The sequence below is a fragment of the Bos taurus genome, chromosome 14, assembly GCF_002263795.3.
Source record: "Bos taurus isolate L1 Dominette 01449 registration number 42190680 breed Hereford chromosome 14, ARS-UCD2.0, whole genome shotgun sequence".
In the NCBI taxonomy this organism is placed as follows: Eukaryota; Metazoa; Chordata; class Mammalia; order Artiodactyla; family Bovidae; genus Bos; species Bos taurus.
In genome coordinates, this window is record NC_037341.1 from 61,987,046 (window position 1) to 62,008,028 (window position 20,983).

General features: G+C 41.0%; 1 protein-coding gene across 3 annotated transcripts in view; it reads left to right on the forward strand.

Moving 5' to 3' along the window:
- The first annotated feature begins 863 nt into the window (after positions 1-863).
- UBR5 (ubiquitin protein ligase E3 component n-recognin 5) overlaps positions 864-20,983 on the forward strand; it is a 139,010-nt gene continuing 118,890 nt past the window's right edge. For 2 of the 3 annotated variants that reach the window (XM_005215566.5, XM_005215567.5), the window contains exon 1: positions 864-1,434. In XM_005215566.5, the coding sequence (XP_005215623.1) occupies positions 1,373-1,434 (62 nt within the window). In that variant the 5' untranslated portion in view covers positions 864-1,372. The remainder of the gene's footprint in view (positions 1,435-20,983) is intronic. The other variant, NM_001192417.1, reaches the window with a different exon arrangement.

Consider the following 20,983-nt stretch of genomic DNA (forward strand, 5'->3'; position numbering starts at 1 on the left):
TCCCTAGAAAAAGGCAGATCTATTCAAGAATTAGCCCTTATGATCCCACGGATCATAAGCTGAAGAACGAAACATCTTCGATGAAATAGATATTTCATCTTTCATTTAAAAGAATTAAAATTCATGAGTCATTTAAATCAGGAAATCGGTGGAAATTTCCACATTTTGTCTTTGTGTGGATACGTGATGGTGGCAGTTGCGTGGCGGGTGGGACTGGGGAAATCAGGGTGATAAAAAGAAGTTGCTGCAAAGTCAGCTTATAATCCTACGATTGGACCTTCTGGAAAGGCCCTTACATAACTACCTTACTTCTCCAATAAAACGCTGTGCGTTCCTTGCCCCTTAACAGATTTCTACACTTCCACTTTAAATATAACTGCGGATGTGAAGGACGAGAAACAACAAGCGAAAACCCCTAAGGGTCCGCAAAATAATTAGGGTTGCCCCAAGAGAAATCAGAGCGCGAGACTGGAGAAGCCCCTGTTCCCTCCCACCACCATCGTGCTGGGGACACACACTTAGCCTCCCTCCCGGACTCCCCGCCCCGGCCGGCTCGCCCCTCCGCCTCATCTGTCCCGAACACGTGCTCTCCGGAACACTCACTCGGGAGCGAGCCCACCCCCCCCCCGGTGGGGGGAGGGGGGGGCCGGGCTCTGGAGCCGAACGGCCCAATCGGCGCGCGCCTTACAGCGCCGTGGCTGAGCCGCCCAATCGGCAGGGCCTCGCCGCCCGTTTCCCGGAGCCCCGCCCCCTCGCGGCCGTGCCCCCCGCCTGCCGGTCTCCTCCCTCCCTCCTTCTCCTCCTCCCGTTCGCCCCTCCCCCGCCGCTCGGGAGCGGAGCCTGCGAGACGGAGAAACTGGGGCAGAAGTGAAGATGGCGGCGGCGGCGCTGGCGGCGGCGGCTTCTTCTCGCCAGTGACGCGCCGAGCGGGCTCATTTCCCTCCCCACCTCCTTAGTCCGGACCCCGTCCGCCGCCGGGACCACACACCGGCCCCACAGCCCGCAGCCCGTCCCCCTCCCCTCCTCAGTCGGGCCCCTCTCCCGACGTCCGGCTGCCGGTGGCGGCGGCAGCGGCGACGCGCCCCGGGTCCCGGCCGCCGGCCTCGCACTCCTGCGCGCTGTCGCTGAGGGAGCGGGGTGGCGTGTTGATCCGCCCTCCTGCCCGCCCCGCCGGACCTCCGCGCCGCGGACACACGCCCGGCAGGGAGGCGGCGGCGGCGGCGGCGGCCCCTGCGCATTTGCTTCTCTCATTTGGGGACCGGGAGGCGGCGGCGGCTGTGGCTGTGGGTTTTGACGAGGGGAAGGGGTTCGGGGGTGGGGGGAGCCGAGCGGGAGGGGGCCGTCCTCGAGAGGACGACGAGAAGGAAGCACCATGACGTCCATCCATTTCGTGGTTCACCCGCTGCCGGGCACCGAGGACCAGCTCAATGACAGGTAATAGGGCCGGCGGGCGGGCCGGGCGGCGGGGGGAGGGGCGCCTCCCCGCCCTCCCCTCCCCCACGGGGCCGCGCCGGACCGGCGGCCGGTGGGGGAGGGCGGGGGTCCTCACTGCCCCCCGGCTAGGCCCCTTCCGGGGCAAACTTCTGGTCCCAAGGGCCGGGGCCGCGGGGTCGGGGGGTGTGGGGGGAAGCGAGCTGTGGACGGGGAAGCGCACTGCACCCTCTAACGCCCCCCGGTCCCCCCGCCTCCACGCAGGAGCCGCGTTGAACTCGGTGGGGGCGGCGGGTGGGTATCCAGCTCCCTGTGGGGGGAGCTTCATCACCGCCCGGGCCAGGCCCGAGGAATCCATATTAGTCAAAGTTGAATTGAGACAGACAATGCGGATGGGGGATGGTGGAGGTTGAAAAAAAAAAAAAAAAGAGGGAAGCGGAGAAGCCGGGCGAGGGGCCCCGGGGTAGGCTGGGTTCGCCCGGGCCCCCGGGAGCTGTGTCCGGTGGGGTGGTCGGACCGGCGGGGGCCTGGAGCTCCCGGGGGGAGGGGAGGCGGGGCGGGGTGGGGTCGGGGGACCCGGGTGGGAGAAGCTGATTCCCTGCAGATCGCGGGTGGGGTGGCGGGAGGGAGGAAGCGCCATGATTATTGTTATTATTAAATTTGAGCCCCTGCAGTGAGGCTTGCCGGTCCGAGGAGGGGATGAATTTAGGCGAGGGTGGGGGGCGGGGAGGGAAGTGGATTGGGTTCCCTTTGCTCTGTTTTCTCTCGAAACGGTGCTGGCAGCTCCTGCTTCCCAGTCCCTGTGGTGAGAGCTTTTTTGTTTCCTTTTTTTATTCTAATGATAGTGTTTTCCTGAGTTGTAATTTGACAGCTGAAAACCGTGCGTAGAGTCAAAGGAAAACTCTTACGTTTGCAGTTCTCAGTGCTGCTTTTCTTAACACGCTGTAAATTTCTGGGATGGGTTTTGCTGTGGGCGGAGGAGGAATTATGATTTCTTTCTTTTTTTTTTTTTTGGTCTTTCATAAGGAGGCTGTTTTGACTCCGGATTCCTCCCCTTCCCTCCTCCACCGTTCCCTGCCAGTTTAGGATATTGAATTGCAAGGCCGCATGCTCTCAGGGAACTGAGATAAAGCAGGAAAAGTTCCTTCACTGTTGCAAAACAGATTCCGAAGAGGTTGAGGGAGACCTCCATTAGGCAAGGCTGAGAAGCTAGGACTCAGATCTAATGAGGGTTAAATGTTTTACAGGGTCAGAAAGTGGGGCATTTTAAGTTTCTACCCCAAAACTTTCGCTACTCTCTATTCCTCGTAAATATAGAAGGCCGTCAGGGCCCACTTTTAGAAGTTAGATATGATTTTTGCTAAGTGACCGGGTGACATAAATTGCATGAAGCCCTGTTTGTCATGCACTTCCCCGAGGGAGGAAGAGGCCTAACTTGCTGCTGAGATACTGGCCTCTGTCTCGGGGTATCTAACCGCCTCAGGTGGGGCGGACAGCCTTTCAATCAGGGAAGCTGGAGGCTTGGTTTCTGGCATTGGGTTCGGATTTGTCTAATCTTTGCTGTTGTAGCCATATTGTATTTAACATGTTTGTAAAACTTTTGGAATACTTTCTTAAAATACTAATTTGGAGTGGTCACATAGTTCTTTTAAGTACGAAAATAAGTTTCAAGTCATTTATAATGCAGTCTTACTCCGATTTTATTTCATTACAAATCTTTTGTTAAGACTTTTACATAAAGTTTGGTTTTTTTTTTTTGGGTAAATTTTAGAACCAGGCTTGTAGTGAGGATAGCTGTACTGCCTGTCATTCATAGAACCCAGTTGGCCATGCTTGTAGGGCAGCTTGTTACATTGCACCAGGAGAGAAGTACAGTGTATTTTTTATACTAATCCTAACTTCATATACCAGGAATCCAAACTAACTTACTCAATTGATCGTGCATGCCAAAACCTATTTTGCGGTTTTGTTAGGCACTTTGAATAATTTTTGAGCATTCCTCTTTCAGTTAGTCTAGAAATTTACATGTATCCTTTTTAAAGGTACTTTTTCTTTTTTCATTCTTGGTGTAAACAAATAATCAGCTTTGACTCCTGTACTCTCAGTATACAATATTGAGACTATTTGGATCATCTTCAACTTTCATGAGAAATAAAGACAGGCGGTTCCGAAAATGGGATCGTAAAATATGTGCATCAATAATGTGTGTAGATATTTAAAAAAATAGCTTAGATAAAATTTTAGGAACCTGTAGTTGTATCTAGTAGCAGTAAAATGTCTGGTCTGTTTTGTGAAAGCAGCATTTGAGATAGTCATGCTTTCCAGTTTTGAAGTAGTTGACTTGTGGAGCTCTTCTGTGTCTCCCCTTCAGAAGAAGATCCTGTTTGCATACCTAGTTGGAAAATAATAGATCAACCCATTGCTGCATTGTTTAAGGGAAATCTTTTTCCACACTAGACTCTTTCTGGAACCTTTTAACTTAACTAGAATGAGCCCAGAAAATTTTTGCCTTTAGAAAAAAATCTACCAAGGTTTAAAGAAAGTTTTGGTAATAGAAAAGATAGTCACAAATGAAATGATAATTGATAGTTTCAGTGAAAAAAAAATCTATAAATACATATACTTTAGTATTTACCTGAAAAGCAGTAAGATTGGACTGGCAGCATGGTATTGAAAATAAATTGCTTAGTCAAAATGCCTCAAAACACCAATATTTTGCTGTACAAATAAAGTTTTCTATTTAAAATGGCTGCATCCTATTAAAAGTCATATATTTTGTTTAGTGTAGAAATGTGATGTCAGCGTTTAAAATGTACTCAGTATTAAAAAAAAATCTGATTTTTTTCCCTTTGTGGTTTTTTTTTTTCATTTTTAGCAGGAGGAATAAAAGAAGCAGGCAAAACAAAACAAATGGCAGAATGATACTAATAGGGTGATGTGGAGGCAAAAAAGCTAAAGCTAAAAATTGTTTAGTCTCTAAAGTCAAGTCTGACTCTGCCGCTCCATGGACTGTAGCTCACCAGTCTCTCTTATCTATGGATTTCCCAGGCAGGAATACTGGAGTGCGTTTCCTCTGTTTTTATACTTGTTATTTTTATGATGGGCTTCCCAGCAGTAAAGAATCCTGCCAATGAAGGAGACATGAGTTCGAACCCTGGATTGGGAAGATCCTCTGGAGAAGGAAATGGCAACCCACTCCAGTATTCTTGCCTGGGAAATCCCATGGACAGAGGAGCCTGATGGGTTACAGTCCATGGGGTTGCAAAAGAGTTGGACATGATTAAGCATGCACTCATGCATTTCTGTGACAGTCTTGGTATATTGGGTTAAAATCTTTTAATTATTGGCCCTGGGAGTCAAATAATGCAGTAGTAGAATACAGGTGGGGATGGCTAGGCAGTCCGAGAGCCTGGGATGTTGGTTGTGGATTTCCAGAATGATTACAAGGTCCCTGGTGCAGAGAGCTGGCCCCTCAGCAAATATTCTTTGTATGGAATTGAAACCACTCAGTGCTCAGATACTTGTGTGACATTTTGATTTTCTTTCTAGTGAATTCCTTGAGTTAGTGCTATGTTCCTGCTTAAAACATCTCAAGAAATATCAGTAGTAAAAACCATACCAAGAACATGGTACTGCATTTTGAGATTGAGAGGAGAGCTGGAAGTGCAACTCACCAAACCCTGGGGTGCGGAAGAAGTCAGTAGACCAGTCTTTTCACAGATGTGCTGGAAAACCAGGCCTAAGTTTACAGAATTTATCCAGGGTACTGACAGATGAGGGCCACATGATGGATCTTTGATTTTTGAAGTCTAGGTCTCTTCACTGTCCCACATGGCCTGTATTCTAGGAAATCTCTGCTTTCTGAGGTGTCCCAGCCTTTGTGCAGCCACCTGTCTTAGAGTTTTGATTTCCCCTTCTCCTCAACTCCTCCCTCCTGTGCTTCAAATTGATTTAGGCCTTTTGTCAGAGCCCGGAACCTCTTAACGCTTTCCTAGTACTAGGTTAGGAGAGGCCTTTTAAGGTGATATGTGTCCCTGAGGCTAGTCCCTGTCTTGAATTACTCTTTGGGATGCAGGTTGACTACACTGAAACCCAGTTCACGTTGTTGGTCTGGATGTGGAATTTTCCTGTGAACTTTGTTCTTAGGCATTATAATGTGCTGTGTGACCAGAAACAATCGGGGTTGAGACTGTTATATCAAAAATGTTTTTCTCCGAGGAGCTCCTCCTTTAGATGCTATAAGGCTACAGAATAAGGTAGTGTAGATAGGAGTTTAAAATTAGGAATTCCTAAATCTGGTTTGTCTCAGCCCTGCTAGTTATTAACTATGTTGTGGTAGGCGAGTCGTTCAAGCACTTACAGTCTCACTCCCTGTCGCTCCTCCCCACCCCCTTCAGACTCAGTTTCTAAATCAGGTATAGTACGCTGGTTGGTGAAGAATAGTTGAGATAGCAGGTGGGAAAGCACAATATTATAATATAGGTTCTGTGGAAAATATTATAAAGAGATAGTTACTTTTTATTGCTTTTACATTTTGCCTGGTTTCCAAATAGAAAAATAGGAACTAGAGGAATTGCACTAGAATACCTTAGCATTGAGTACAGAATCCAGACTGTTAGTCTTAGACCAGTGGTTCTCAACTGGGTGTAGTTTTTGCCCCCCTGGGGATGTTTGGCTGTGTTTGGAGACGTTTTTTGATTGTCCCAGTTGGGGCATTGTTACTGGCCTCTAGTTGGGTAGACATCAGAGGTGGTGCTCAACACCCTGTGATGCACAGGACAGCCCCACAGTAAAGTATGAACCTGTCCATGATGTCAGTTGTGGTGAGGTTCAGAAACTCTATCATAGATCATCTTGAATATATACAGATATAAAACTAAAGGGAGATTTATGAAAAATTCAAGCAATATAAGTTAGTCTCAAGACATGACTTACTTAAATTGAAATTAGTTGAAATAAAATTAACAAGTTACTGTGGAACTGTAACAGTAACCACATTTCAAGTGCTCTGTGCCCACATGTAGCTAGTGGCACGGTATTGGACAGTGCAGATACAGAACAGTGCCATGATCACTGCAAATTCTGTTGGGCAGGGTTGACACAGAAAGAGCTTTTTGCACAATACCTGGCATTTAGTAAGTGCATCTTATTTTTATTAGGAACTGTTGGGTTTTATAGACTCGGGCATATCCTCATCCCTTCAGTAGGATCCAGAAAAGAGGCCTGGGTTTATGTGGAGCTGAACAAAGATTGTGGTGGGTAGAGGTTATAATAGCTGAAAGCTGCCTACAGTTTCATTGTGCTACACCAAAAAAAATCACGTCACCAAACCAGTGGGAAATCTGACTATATGATTATTGAGATAGTTACCTAGAAACAATAATACTAGAGTGACTTTACTGGGAAAGTCCAGGCAAGCCTCACTAAAATGATTAAGTTGTTTAAGGAAAGTAAGATTAAAGACAGGGTATGGAATAGCCAAACAAAAAATTGAAAATGAAGACAAACAAGGGAAGATTAGTTTTATAAATCAAAAACTCAGTGACTAAATTGTACGTCTAGGAGTAAACAGATACTTGGGAAGGCAATTACATAGTACACAGGAGTACAACTAGGAATAATGGGATGAACTTTAGGAAAGGTCAGGATTTTTCCTTAACAATTAACATTATTTAGGAAATAGTCTTTAAAGGAAAGTTTAGTCACCGAGGACTGTGTCAAATTACATGTAAGTAGATCTTGCAGAGTGTATTGAGGGGAGTAATTTTATGTTACAGGAGAATGTACTTATGTCTTTATGCCCCATTTTCATCATACATACACTAGGCCCTTCATATCCACAGATACCAAGTGCTAACTATTTATACTAGTTATTTTATAAAGGGACTTAAGCAACCAAGGGTTTTGGTACCTGCCGGGGCTCTTGGAACCAATACCCCTTGGAGACACAGGGCCAACTGTATTTCTAGTTAAGAAAACAAACTCTAATTATAGTCTGTGTTTCTGTCATTTTGACACCTTGGCATTCTGAGCAAATGACAACAGCCTGCCTCCTGGCTCACTGTAATTTTGAAATGTTGATTTGTTTTTATAATTGGTTTTTAAGTTTTATTCTGAAAATTATTTTAAAGCTTTTTATTATGGAAACTTTAAAGCAAATACAAAAGTAAAGAGGATGGTATAGTGAGCACCCATTTCAACAGTTACCTACTCATGGCCAATCTGATTTCAAGTCTCTTCCCTCTTTATTCCTTTCCCTCAGATCATTTATTTGATATACTTTCATTATATATCTCAAAGTTGAAAGCTTTAAAAATATTATCTTAATCTCAGAGTTCAGTCTGTTTAGATTTTTCCTGTTGTTACATGAAAGCTTATTTTTGATGATTGACCGTTTTGCAATTTTACATAATAGAACTAATTAAATTTTAACATGTTATAAAATTTGACGTTCTTAAGAGAAGTTTGTTTGGATAATAGCCTTAGATGGATAGGCAAGATTACATTGGAAATATTCCTGACAGATGTTGTCACATCTTTAACCTGTAGTGGGATAACATTTGATCAGCAAGTTGCTTATAATAATGATGGAAAGACAGAGTTCTTGAAAGTGGGGCACATTGAGGCATAAGTCATGTGAAAAGTTTACAACATTCTTCTAACTTAATATAGAGGTAAGACTTCCTGGTGGCTCAGATAGTAAAGAATCTGCCCGTGATGTGGGAGACCCAGATTCTGTTCCTGGGTCAGGAAGATCCCCTGGAGAAGGGCATAGCAACCCACTCCAGTATTCTTGCCTGGAGAACGCCATGGGCAGAGGAGCCTGGTGTGCTACAGTCCATGAGATCACAAAGAGTTGGACACAACTCAGTGACTAACACTTTCATAGAGGTAAGATTACTGGTAAATTGAATTTGGCTATTAGAAATTATTCTCTCGTGAGATCATATTTTATATTATTTCCTTGATAAGATCACTATAGTGGTAATAAACTCCTTCAAAATGAGAAATATGATAAATTCTTAGGTAACTGGTTTCTGATATCCTCATTTTTTCCAGGATATTGAGTAAAGCATTACAAATTAATGTTACTTCATGTGTAAATAAAAATATAAGCTTAAACAGCAAAGTGATGTTATTTGTTCAGTTTCCAATGGTATCATTCACCTTAATAAAATGTTTTCAACTTTATTTATTCTTATTTAGTTTGTAACTCAGCTTTATTGAAGTTTAACTTACATACAATAAAATTCACCCATTTTTAGTGTACAGTTTGAGTTTTGACAAATGTGTATGGTTGTGTAACCATGATTACAATCAAGATACAGAACGTTTTCATGATCCCAAAAGTTCCCTGGTGCCCTTTTGCTTTTTGAGCCCCTTCTGAAAAACAGCTATTCACCACGCTCCTGAAAAACAGCTATTCTTCTTTCTCTCACTATAATTTTGCCTTTTTTAGAATTTCATGGAATAGGGATCATGTGTCTGGTGACTTTTCCTTAGCACATGTAACAGTTTTTTTTTCTTTTGTTAATTATGTTTGTTGTTGTTTAGTCACCAAGTCATGTCTGACTGGGACCCCATGGATTGCATCACACCAGGCTTCCCTGTCTTCATTATCTCCTGGAGATGGCTCAAATGCATATCCATTTGAGTCAGTAGTGCCATCCAACCATTTCATCCTCTGTCATCCCATTCTCCTCCTGCCTTTAATCTTTCCTAGCATGAGGGTCTTTTCCAATGAGTTGGCTCTTCCTTCGTATCAGGTGGCCAAAGTATTGGAGCTTTAGTATCAGTCCTTCCAGTGAATATTCAGGACTGATTTCCTTTAGTATTGACTGGTTTGATCTTTTTGCAGTCTAAGGGACTCAAGAGTCTTCCTCCAGGACCACAGTTTGAAAGCATCGATTCTTTGGTGCTCAGCCTTCTTTATGGTCCAACTCTCACATTCATTACATGACTACTGGAAAAACCACAGCTTTGACTGTACACACCTTTGTTGGCAAAGTGATGTCTCTGCTTTTCAATACACTATCTAGGTTTGTCATAGTTTTCCTTCCAAGGAGCAAGTGTCTTTTAGTTTCATGGCTGCAGTCACTGTCCACAGTGATTTTGGAGCCCAAGAAAATAAAGTCTCACTGTTTCCATTTATTCCCCATCTATTTGCCGTGAAATGATGGGACCAGATGCCACATTAATTGTGGTAGTAGTATTTCATTGTTTGGATAATCACTATATTGTTATCTGTTTTCTAGTTGATGGAAATTTGAGCTGTTTTCAAGTTTTTGACTGTTAATAGTTTTCAAAAATTCCTTACTATTAAAAAGCATTCTCACTACAATATTGTAAAGTAATTAGCCTCCAATTAAAATAAATAAATTATAAAAAGCATTTTTACACAAGATTCAGAAAACACAATCAGTTTATAAAGTCTAGCAGGAGTGCCATCACTGGTAGTATTTTGGTGACTTTCTGGTCTCTTTTTTCCTATACATAGATTTTTCTTTTAAAATATAGTTGTGATCATGCTGCATTAGGAAAAAGCTACTCAAACGTACGTTTTTCTTGATAGCAAATTTTCATGTTAATGTATATATGTGTGTGTATGTATATATATATATATGTATATATATACACATACACATATATAAAAGAGATTATATAGTTTGGAATTTCATTAGTAATAGTGGTATTCTAGATCACTAGTTATAAAGATTATGACAGTGTCCAGTCTAGGGAGCACTGTGAATTGAATGAATAGATAGATTCCTTTCTCATCAGTTCAGGCCCCATTTTTTTTAGTATAAAAGGAAAAGTATTGAGAAACTACCATTTCAAGAAACTGGCTCTGCCCCAGCATGAATATGCCATTCCAGAATTCATATGACAAGGTGGTGTAGCTCTTTATGACCTGCTCTAAGACTTTCTCAGAGGCCTGGTGGAGGTTCACCTGAGTGTTTTCCTGTGGAGAAACAGCCTGCTGCTGTGATGTGAAAAGTGGAGGATGATGGGTTTTTGTAAGCTTTTAGCAAAAGCCAAATTTGAGATCAGGAAGTTAACTTGATGAAGAATGTCAAAAGAGCAGAGATAATATGGTAGGGTTATTTTGATGTCTCAGTGATGAAAATAGGGTTTTATATGAAAAGCTTTGAGGGGAGGAGTATATGAACTTGTATAGTTCACTGTCTACATTCTTCCATTGTGGGAGTGACTTTGCTTCCTGTCCAAAGGAATTTGAAGTAGTCAAGTTGTTGCTCTGTGTCATCATCTGCATATGGAAACTTTAAGGGAAGCACCAGACAGGTGATTTTTGTGTGGGTCTGTGCAAATCTAGTTTAAACATTCATTCTCTTCGTATGCTTATATTTTTAGTAATTTTTAAACTTCACTTTAAACTTTTTCATTTTTAAACTTCATCTTTGAGAAGTCCCTGGGTGTTTTCCTTAAGTAACTGCATTTTTCTGCTTATCAGGTGTTGTGATAATTATAGATCAAGAATATTGAGGGGGGAGGGAATCCTTGGATGCTGTGAACAGTGAGGGAGTCCTTGGATGCTGTGGACCATTGCTATGGTGGTTCTTTAGGAGAGTATACTGCTACTGCTACTGCTACTGCTAAGTCGCTTCAGTCGTGTCCAACTCTGTGCGACCCCATAGATGGCAGCCCACCAGGCTCCCCTGTCCCTGGGATTCTCCAGGCAAGAATACTGGAGAGGGCCGCCATCTCCTTCTCCAATGCCTGAAAGTGAAAAGTGAAAGCGAAGTTGCTCAGTCGTGTCCGACCCTAGCGACCCCATGGACTGCAGACTACCAGGCTCCTCCATCCATGGGATTTTCCAGGCAAGAGTACTGGAATGGGGTGCCATTGCCCTCTAGGAACTACTTTTTCTTTGCTTCTTGCAGTTGCCAGCAGGGATGAATCCAAATTGCTGCCACATGTTTCTACTGATTTTCTGTTGGGTTTCTGTCACTGCCGAGGGGACACAGAACCAGGAATGGCTGTCTTCTATAGGGGAGGTTGGCGACCCATGGTGTGCAGGTCAGAGATGACATGGGGGCTGATTTTGTTGGCAGTTGCTCATCTTTCTGCCACTTCGGAGAGCAGAGAGATACTGAAAAAGAAATACAACACCTGATTCCAGTCAGTGTGTGGTTAGCAGCCTTCCCATACCATCCAGAATGACTTTGGTTTCATAAAACCCTGTGGAATGGCAGGGATTCTAGGCCAGTTGGTCTTTTGCTTTTCTTCTCCAGGGTCTCTTGATTCCTCAGAAGTCTCTTTGGAAATGTAAAAAGCTTTCAGTTGACATGAAGATTCAATCTTTTTTTTTTTTTTTGTAAATTCAACTGATATTTTTGAGAGGTGATAGCATTTATTTTTGAGGGTGATATATTTAAAATCTTTTTTTTTAATGGAAAATTTTTCTGGCAATAGTGTTGAAGTTTTGTAAGTAATATAACCTAACCAGATTGTAGTAAAAACATTTACTGTGGTAGCCTTTTCTGATTAAGAGGTTTTTTGATTTAAAGCAGTGTTTCTCATAGTGTCTAAATAGACTGCCATCATCAGGAACAAAAGGTGTGAAGATCCTGGTATAAAAGGCTCTTACCCATATTTCTTTGTTTTAAAATTCATCAATGACAGCAAAACCAGTCAGTCCTAAAGGAAATCAACCCTGAATATTCATTGGAAGGACTGATGCTGAAGCTAAAACTCTTTAATACTTTGGCCACCTGGTGTGAAGAGAATACTCATTGGAAAAGACCCTGATGCTGGGAAAGATTGAAGGCAGGAGGAGAAGAGGCTGGCAGAAGATGAGATGATTAGATAGCATCATCGGCTCAATTGACATGAGTTTGATAATACTTTAGGAGGTAGTGAAGGAGAAGGAAGCCTAGTGTGCTGCAGTCCGTGGGGTCGCAGAGTCCCACACGACTTGGCGACTAAACAACAATGACGACAGCAAATAGGGCCAAACTTGCCCGTTCCTCACTGCCCCAGCCATCCTTTCTCCATCAGACTGTAGGCTCTCTAGCCGTCTGTCTGAGGCTAGAGTAATTCTTATTTGTTTTTCTGTTTTTACAAATGAAATTTAAAAAATTTGAAATAAGTTACATAAAAATCAGGTCTTCCCCAGAACTGAGAGACACTGAGAGGGTAGCTTTTTAAAAATGCATGTCAGTGCTCATAGGCTTACAGTCTTGGTTAGGGGAGTGACACTGATCCACAGGCGAGTAGCAAACTATGAAAGACTGACAGAAGAGTTTGCCCCGTGTCAATATTTGCTGTGTGTTGCCGGCAGAGTCGAGAACAATGTTAGGTGAGTTTCCCTTGTTCAGTAAATGTTTGTGTGCTTCTCAAATGTTGTGCTAGGCTTGGGGTAGCTGCACCAACCCTTCCTGGAATTTGGGTTGAGAAGCATTTGGAACTTTTTCTGGCTCTTTTGGGAAAGTTTGTAGAAGAGTGAAGTGATAGGTTAGTGGGTCCTGGAGTGGCATCAGGTAGGTGGGCCATGTTTGTTAATTTATTTTTAAGTTTTTACTTTGAAATAATTATAGACTCACAAGTAGTTGAAAAAATAATGCAGAAAAGGACCCATGTACTCATAACCCAGCTTCTCCCAATGGTAACATCTTGATTGTGCCAAGTATTTTTCACATCCTTGTCAAAGTACTAGAAATGGGAAGATGTATTTTCTGCATATGCACTTTTAAGAAGTCTTTGTCTGTTAAGAAAATATAGATTAGAAGACACAAACATAAAGAAAACTTGGTATTCTTGGATGATTTTGAATTGATGGGATATATAGTAGGCAATCAGGGCTTCTCTGGTGGCCCAGACGGTAGTCTGCCAGCTGTGCAGGAGTCTTTGGTTCTGTCCCTGGGTTGGGAAGGTTGCCTAGAGAAGGGAATGGCTACTCCAGTATTCTTGCCTAAAGAGTCCCATGGCTAGAGGAGCCTGGAGGGCTGCAGTCCCTGGGGTTGCAAAGAGTTGGACACGATTGAGTGGCTAACACACACACACAGTAGGCAGTCAGTCTGTTTTTGATACAGTGATAATGGGATATAAATTGGAGGAAGCGGTTGGGGATTTGTTGGTTTGCGTGTGTGTCTGATACTAATTGGGTGTGTGACCATTAATAAATGCTGTAACTCTCATTTGTAAAATGAGAGAATTGGACCAGATTATTAGGATTTTTCTGCTCCAGTTTCTGTGCTCTTAGGATTGTGGTAGGGAAAAGGATTTTTGTATTGTAGAATGGCTCAGAGGAAGAAAGAACTGTGGGTCTAAGGTTGTCCATGGTTTCTTTTACTTAAATTTTGTTGATAAATGGAAAAAATAAAGAGGCAAAGTGGGAAAATTTTACTCTTTTGCTCAATTCAGTGACTGTTTTCTCAACTAAATTATGTACATTGTGATGCAAAGATGATGGCCTCTGCCCTCTTGGAGCTTTCAGTTTAATGGGGAAACAGGCCTGTAAATAAAGAATTAAGTGCTAAGGGAGACTGTAAGTGACAGAGAAGAAGGATCTGATGATTTAACCTGGTGCTTGCAAAAGGCTTTGAAGACAAGGTTTCAGGGTGTGGGTACTGGTTCATCCTCTTACCTCCATTCTCTTGAGCCTAAAGAGTTTTCATTTATAGTCATTGAAGATGCCAGTAGCAACCAGAGGTTCATCATAGATGTCTGTATTTGATACTGATAATCAGAGTTTCAATAGTAGTCCAGAACTGTTGAATTGTTTTGAGAACAGTTTACATACAGACAGTGGGTTTTGTTTTTTTTTTTTTAATCAGTTGTTGTCGTTCCTTTGCTTTTTGTTTGCAAAAGATCTGTCTAGGGATAAAAACATAAGAGATTAATGGCCCGCTGGGGTGTGAAAACAAGTTTCTAGTGCTTTGATTTAGTTGTGGAAGAGATATTGGAAAGTGGCAGGGAGGGTCTAGGGGATGCTTGAAGAGCTTATGTGGGGAGTCTGTGCTCCTTTCTGTTTATGCCTACACAGGCTGGGCTTGGTTGCTAAGTTGTTCCTGACTCTTTGCAACTCCATGGACTGTAGCCCTCCAGGCTCCTCTGTCCATGACATTTCCCAGGCAAGAGTACTGGAGTGGCTGCCTTGAATGCTGCCAGGAGAGCAGTGTCGGAGCACAGAGAAACTTCAAAATGCAACCTGGTGTTCTCTGATGCTTTCATTGTTACTGTCATTTAAAATGACAATTTCATGTAGTACACTGCCAATGAATATTTTAAGATTTATGGGTCTAGATACTTGTGATCAGTTTTACGGGTTTTGCATTTCATACGGGATTTAAGATCCCAAGATGAGATGAAAATCAAAAATGCATTTCTGAATCTTTTAAGTTTTCTAATTTTTATCTGTTTTCAGAAGGTTTGTTTTGTGATAATGACATTCATTATCAAGTATTACAGTTGTTACAGTGTTATGTGTCTCTGAAAGACTTTGTGTTTGGTAGGCAGGCCCTGATGGGGAAGGAGTTCTGAAAACTGAGAAGACACTAAATTTGGAGTCAGGAGACATTTGGTTCTTCTATTATCAGTCATGTAATCTTGGGCAAGTCATTTCCTTACAGTGAGTTTTAGTTTACTCACTTGTAAGATGAGGGGATGGATGTATGTGACGTCTGAAAGTTCATCTCTCTGAGTCTGTGTGGTTGTTGGCCTTTAGATACTGTTTTATGAATTGTATTTAATATGTATTGGTCAGCTTTGCTCTTCTAAGATTTGATTTTTATTTCCTGCCTCAGACCTTCTGTTCTGTTCTTTGAATTCATTCTAATGGGTATCTAAAAGCAATGCTCAGTTGTTTCAGTCGTGTCTGACTCTTTGTGACCCTGTGCACTGCGGCCTTCTGGGCTCCTCTGTCCGTGGGATTTTCCAGGCAAGAAGGCTGGAATGAGTTGCCATTCCTCCAGGGGAGCTTCCCAACTCAGGGATCAAACCCAGGTCTCCTGCATTGCATTGCAGGTGGATACTTTACCCACTGAGCCACCTGGGAAGCCTCTATTTAGAAGCAGTGGACATTCTAAACTCTGAACACCTTGTTTGTTTAACTGGAGTGGATCTCTTCAAAATCAACCCAACTCTTCTGTTTTGTTTTTTATTCCCCTCAATTTTTTAACTGATAGGGCTCTTGTATTTGATTTGACATGAGTAAATTTAATTAGTATAAAATTATGTTATCTTTTCATTATACTTTCCATATAAACTTAATGGGAGAAGGTTCTGGATAGCAAAAAGTTATTTGAAATAAAGTGTGATAAAGCAAAAGCTCATTGATGGCATATACCTCCTGGGCTTGGGAGTGTTTGCTCACCTTTGGTTTGGGGTGGGTTGAGGCTTTTCTCTTTGGGGAGGATGTTTGAGCAGTCCTGCTAACCTTTTAAGTGCTCAGTGGGAATTTATCTTCTGTTTTCTAGGGTACCTATTATCATGCTATGGTAGGCTCTAATAATTGATCCTCCCTTTTGACTTGAGTAGATTACAAGTCTACTTGACTTTGCTGAGTAGAAAGTCATTTTTGAGATGTTCAAAATTTTACATCAAGGAGGATTTTAGGATTTTCATATTTTACAGCTGAGGGAATTGAGTGCTAGCATGCCCAGATGATTAGTGAAGTGGCAGACTAGATGCTACAGTAATTCAGCTTTATTGCTTTTTATTTTCTTCTTGGAATGGGCATGGGAAGTAACTTATTTTTCTGATACACACATACCTGTTAGTATATATATACACACATGCACACCATTTAGCGTGTGTATATATATATATGCACATATGCAATTAAATATTAATATGTATACACTGTGTATGTTTGCACATGTGTGCCATTAAATAGTATCTTATCGTTTAATTCAGCAGATTTTGTGGGGCTTCTGCTACATGCTAGTTCTAACCTTGGGTATATGGTGGTAGAACTTAGTCTTTTGTAAAGACAGGCCATTAGAGTGCAGTATGATAATACGGGGAAAGATGAAGTAAAAGATTCCTCACCAAAGGCACATAGCCCAGTCTTGCAAAGAAGGAAATCTTATTGGAAGAAGAAATGTTTAACAGGAGGACAGGATTCTGAAGATGGTGTAGGCTGAGGAGCTGGTGGGGAGATGTGTGATGTAGGGTAGGGCCTGGAGGACTAGAAGAGCTTCCTAGGTGGAAGGAACAGCATATGTGAAGCCCCTAAGGTGAGAGAATGATCATATATAGGGTTTTACATCAGTTGAATAGTTTTCTTATATGTATGTAGTGGGTTAGACATAGAGCAACTAAACCAGTTCAGTGCAGTTAAGGGTGTGAATTCCATCCTAGTTTTGGCCAGCTGCTTGATTTCATGGCTACAAATAGCATCCTTAAACCTCTCTCCAGCCAAGTTGTTAGTATTTGTTAGTGTTAACGGGAACAAACAAGCTTGGATAGATGGTTTAGTTCAAATGCCTTAATGCTGTTGGGAAAATCCTGTGAACGGACCAATAATATCACTGAGATAAATAAAAGACTACATTTTTCTGTGTTAAACAGTTCATGGTCTTAACCAGGTTAAAAGATAAAAGTTTCATAAGAACTGGTGAAAGAAAAAGACAGTGTGCTTGTTTATGGGTTATGAATGGTTGCTTTTGATGTCTCTTTAATATGTTTTAGTATTTTATATACTTCTGTGTGAGTATATATTATTTTAATAATAGAAAAAGAATAAATCCCTAGGAAAGTGTTTTAGTTAGCTATTCATGTAAAGCAGGAAATTTCACTAGTTTTTTCTTTAGAAACTTCTTACATGAAGTATAATTTCTTTGTATAAAACTGAGGAATGATTCTACAAATAATTATTTTTAAAAGTTTTGAACTTTGATATTGAACAGAGCCATTAATATATGACATATATGTTATGTCATATAATATGTATTATGTCCTATATATGACATCAGATACATGGACATAATTTCTGACTTGAGTTTACAGAATATTTACTCACAGCCATGTCTCAAAGAAGTTGTATGTGTTGAAAGACTTTTGGATTTTGGGCTAAAGCTTACCATTTCCATTTTATATTCAGATTTCACCCAGGGAGAAGACAGGCAAAAACATTGTGATAAAAAAGTTAAGCACTTTTTTCCTCCTAGTAAATTGACCAGAAGTTTCACCATAATTTAAATGAACATGAAAAGAAATTCAACTTCAGTTCATTCATTCGTTCATTATTAGTCAACAAATATGTACTGAGGGCTTGTTTTGGGCCAGATACTTGGGCTGTATCAGTGAACTAAAGAGGCCAAAATTCTTGCCCTTGAGGAGCTTACATTTTAGTGATGTACTTTTTGAGTTATTAGTTATGAAACACTTCTTTTGAAATTTGTGGTGTTTAATTTCCATATGTCACATCTGTTTGAAATGTATTTCTGTTAAAAATGTAATCAGGAATGATGGGAAAGCCCACCAAATTACTCTTTGCGGTATCCCTAAATGGTTTCTTAAACATTCTCATTATCCTGCAGAACCACTCTTTAAATTGTCCTTCCTTCAGTTTGAGCCTGTGAGTGGCATCAGGGGAGCTGAGTGATCATCTCTTCGAAGACAGGCTGATTGTGGTCTCTGCATTCCTAGTGCTTGACATATGTTAGTACATATTTTTGTTAAATTAATCTGAACTTCAAAAGTAAGCAAAATAAAGTACTTTATTTTAATAGAAATTAGTTTAGAACTATATTCCAGTCTCTAGAATAAGGAATGAATTTAGTGTATGGATTTTTTGAATGTACTGTTTTAGTAACATTGAAAGATACCACATTATAACTTCACTTGACACCCCCTTCCTCCACCCTCCCCCCATATTTCTTTTCATGTAGGAGGAGACCTTCCTTCAGTGAGGAAGTCTTGACTCTATATGTGTATGTAATTTTGGTGAGGCGGATATTCTTTTTCCCACCCAACATTCTATTGTAAACATTTTCAGATATGCAGAAAAATTGAAAGAAGGTAACAGGGAGTTTTTACCTTATCCATTCAGTAATTGTTGTTTTGGTAATTATTTTTTCCATATTTGCAGAATACACATGTATATATAAATGACTTTGTTGAGCTGTTTAGAAGTTGCAGTCATCCTGGTGCTTTTTTTAACTTCAAATACATGGTGGACTTGCATCACCAACAGCATGCGCCTTCTTCTGTACAGCCATCATTCTCACTTTAGAAAATTAACAAAGATTCCTTCATACCTTAGCTTTTCTCCACTTGTCTTTAAAATGTCTGTATGCTTAGTTAGCTTAGTTTTTTCAAACCAGAATTCAGTCAGGGCCCACGCATTGTATTGGAAGATTCCTTCATACCTTAGCTTTTCTCCACTTGTCTTTAAAATGTCTGTATGCTTAGTTAGCTTAGTTTTTTCAAACCAGAATTCAGTCAGGGCCCACGCATTGTATTGGCTTCATTTGAATTTTGTCATGGAGTCATTTTAAAAAAAAAATTGTGATTTTTCCAAGGGCTGCACTTAATTATTGAAATACTAAAATTATTCCGTTTATAGTTGTGTCATTGTTTCCAATTTTTATGAACTTTTAATTGGTCTGTGTATATAATTTTCATTTGTCAGCAGTCTGTATTTTAATGAATTTCTCAGTGTTGCTTTCTGTAGATCTGATGGAATCATGCGTATTTGCAAGATTTGCAGTTTCACTCTGCACATGTCTTGCATTGGATTACATGTTGTTTGTCAGGTAACATCCTATGATGAGCACCAGCTTGACTTCAAAAGATGTGGGCGTTGTGCAGTTGTAAAACTTGCAGGGGTTTTTGGAGACCACTTTAATAAGAGATCAGCAGATGGTGAAGGTTTTGGCCTTGTCCACTTCTGTTTCCTTATGTGGTCTCTGAACTGAAGGAATGAGGACATGAGACCATTCTGTCAGTATATGTTACTGGGTGATTGACAGAAGAGTTGGCTCGTCAATGTTGTATTAGTTACTAGAGTATATAGAAGTATAGAATTTCTATTGATATTATGTAAAGATTGGCATTTGAGAAAAGATTTACTATTCAGGTGAGTCTAAGGTTAAATAGATTTGTAAATAAGATAGGTGATATAAACATTTAAGAAAGTTCACAGGTTTAGGTATATAAAGTTTTGGTTTTTAAACTTGGCACAGTTAAAGGAAATTGGTAGGAAGATTATCAGAGATGAATAAAAAATGAGGCTTTATTCATATACTAGTGGAACTAGGACCAAAGAAAATGCTGAGATTTCTTTTGACCATCATTCTGGTTTTTTATTGTATAATCACTCCAAACTTAATGGTGTGAAACAGTACTCACTTATTATTATTTCTGGTGATTGACAGTACTCAGCTAGGTGGTTCTTAACTAGATTTATGCAGCTGCTGTCAGATGGTAGCTGGAATCCTCTAGAAGATTCAGATGGCTGGGATGTGAAATGCTGATGTTTCTCAGGCATCTCTACCTTTGTGAGGTCTACCAGGTAGCGCAAAGTTTAACAGACATGTGTCCCAGAAGACAGAGAGCCAGGCTAGAATGCCCTTTCCTGACATAGCCTTAGCAGTCATGCAGTATTTCTTCAGCCCAGATGTTTGTTCAAGAAACAAATCATAAGGCCCATATTTGGGAGAAGGATTAGACTTCACCTCTTGATGGCATGAATACCAAAGAACTTACGGATTTTTTTTTAAAAGACTACCACAACCATTAAAAACAATGATAAACTAATAGTAAAGTGTAATTGTTCAGGAGGAGATTTGGGTACAATGGAGTTTTAGGAAAGATTGATACCATGTATTTGACAACAGAAACAGTGAAGATTTGATATTTATTGTGCTGGACATAATGCATTTTATGGCAGCAGTAACTACTAGTGCACATAATATTTCCAGACCGAAGTATTAAAGTAGACAGTTAAACAGCTCAATACCATAGATCTCGCTCCAGAAACATCCAAGTCAGAATCATTAGGGGAACCAAGGGAAATGTATTTCTTTGACCTCACTGAAAGTGAAAGTGAAAGTCGCTCAGTCTTGTCCAACTCTTTGTGACCCCAGTCCATGGAATTCTCTAGGCCAGAATACTGGTATTCCACTTAGAGTCAGGTGGTTTGTTTAGGAAATGTGAAACATTTGCTGTGTCCTGAGACTTAAAGATTGAAATGTGGGCCAGTGATAAGTTGTTCACTATGACTGCTCAAATGCAGTGGGTATTTCCTGTGAAACAGAAATTTCTTGGGACAGAAACTACTCAGCTTTACCATCCCTTTGATTAGTCAGCTTTAGGACTGAATGTTTTTCTATATCCAGAGGCACGTCTGTCTTGAAATGACTAGGTATTGCTGCAGAATCTATTTTAATTATCATTTATTTGCATACCTACTCCATACCAGGCCTTGTACTAGCTACCGCCTAGTTAGTGGCATTTAAAAGAAGCTTTACAGACAGTTCCAGAGGAGAGTTCTAAGTCTTTTGGGTAGGGTTATTGTTGGCATAAATGTAGGCTACCAGTAAGGTTAATATGAAGGTGACATCTATTTGCATGTAAAATTTGT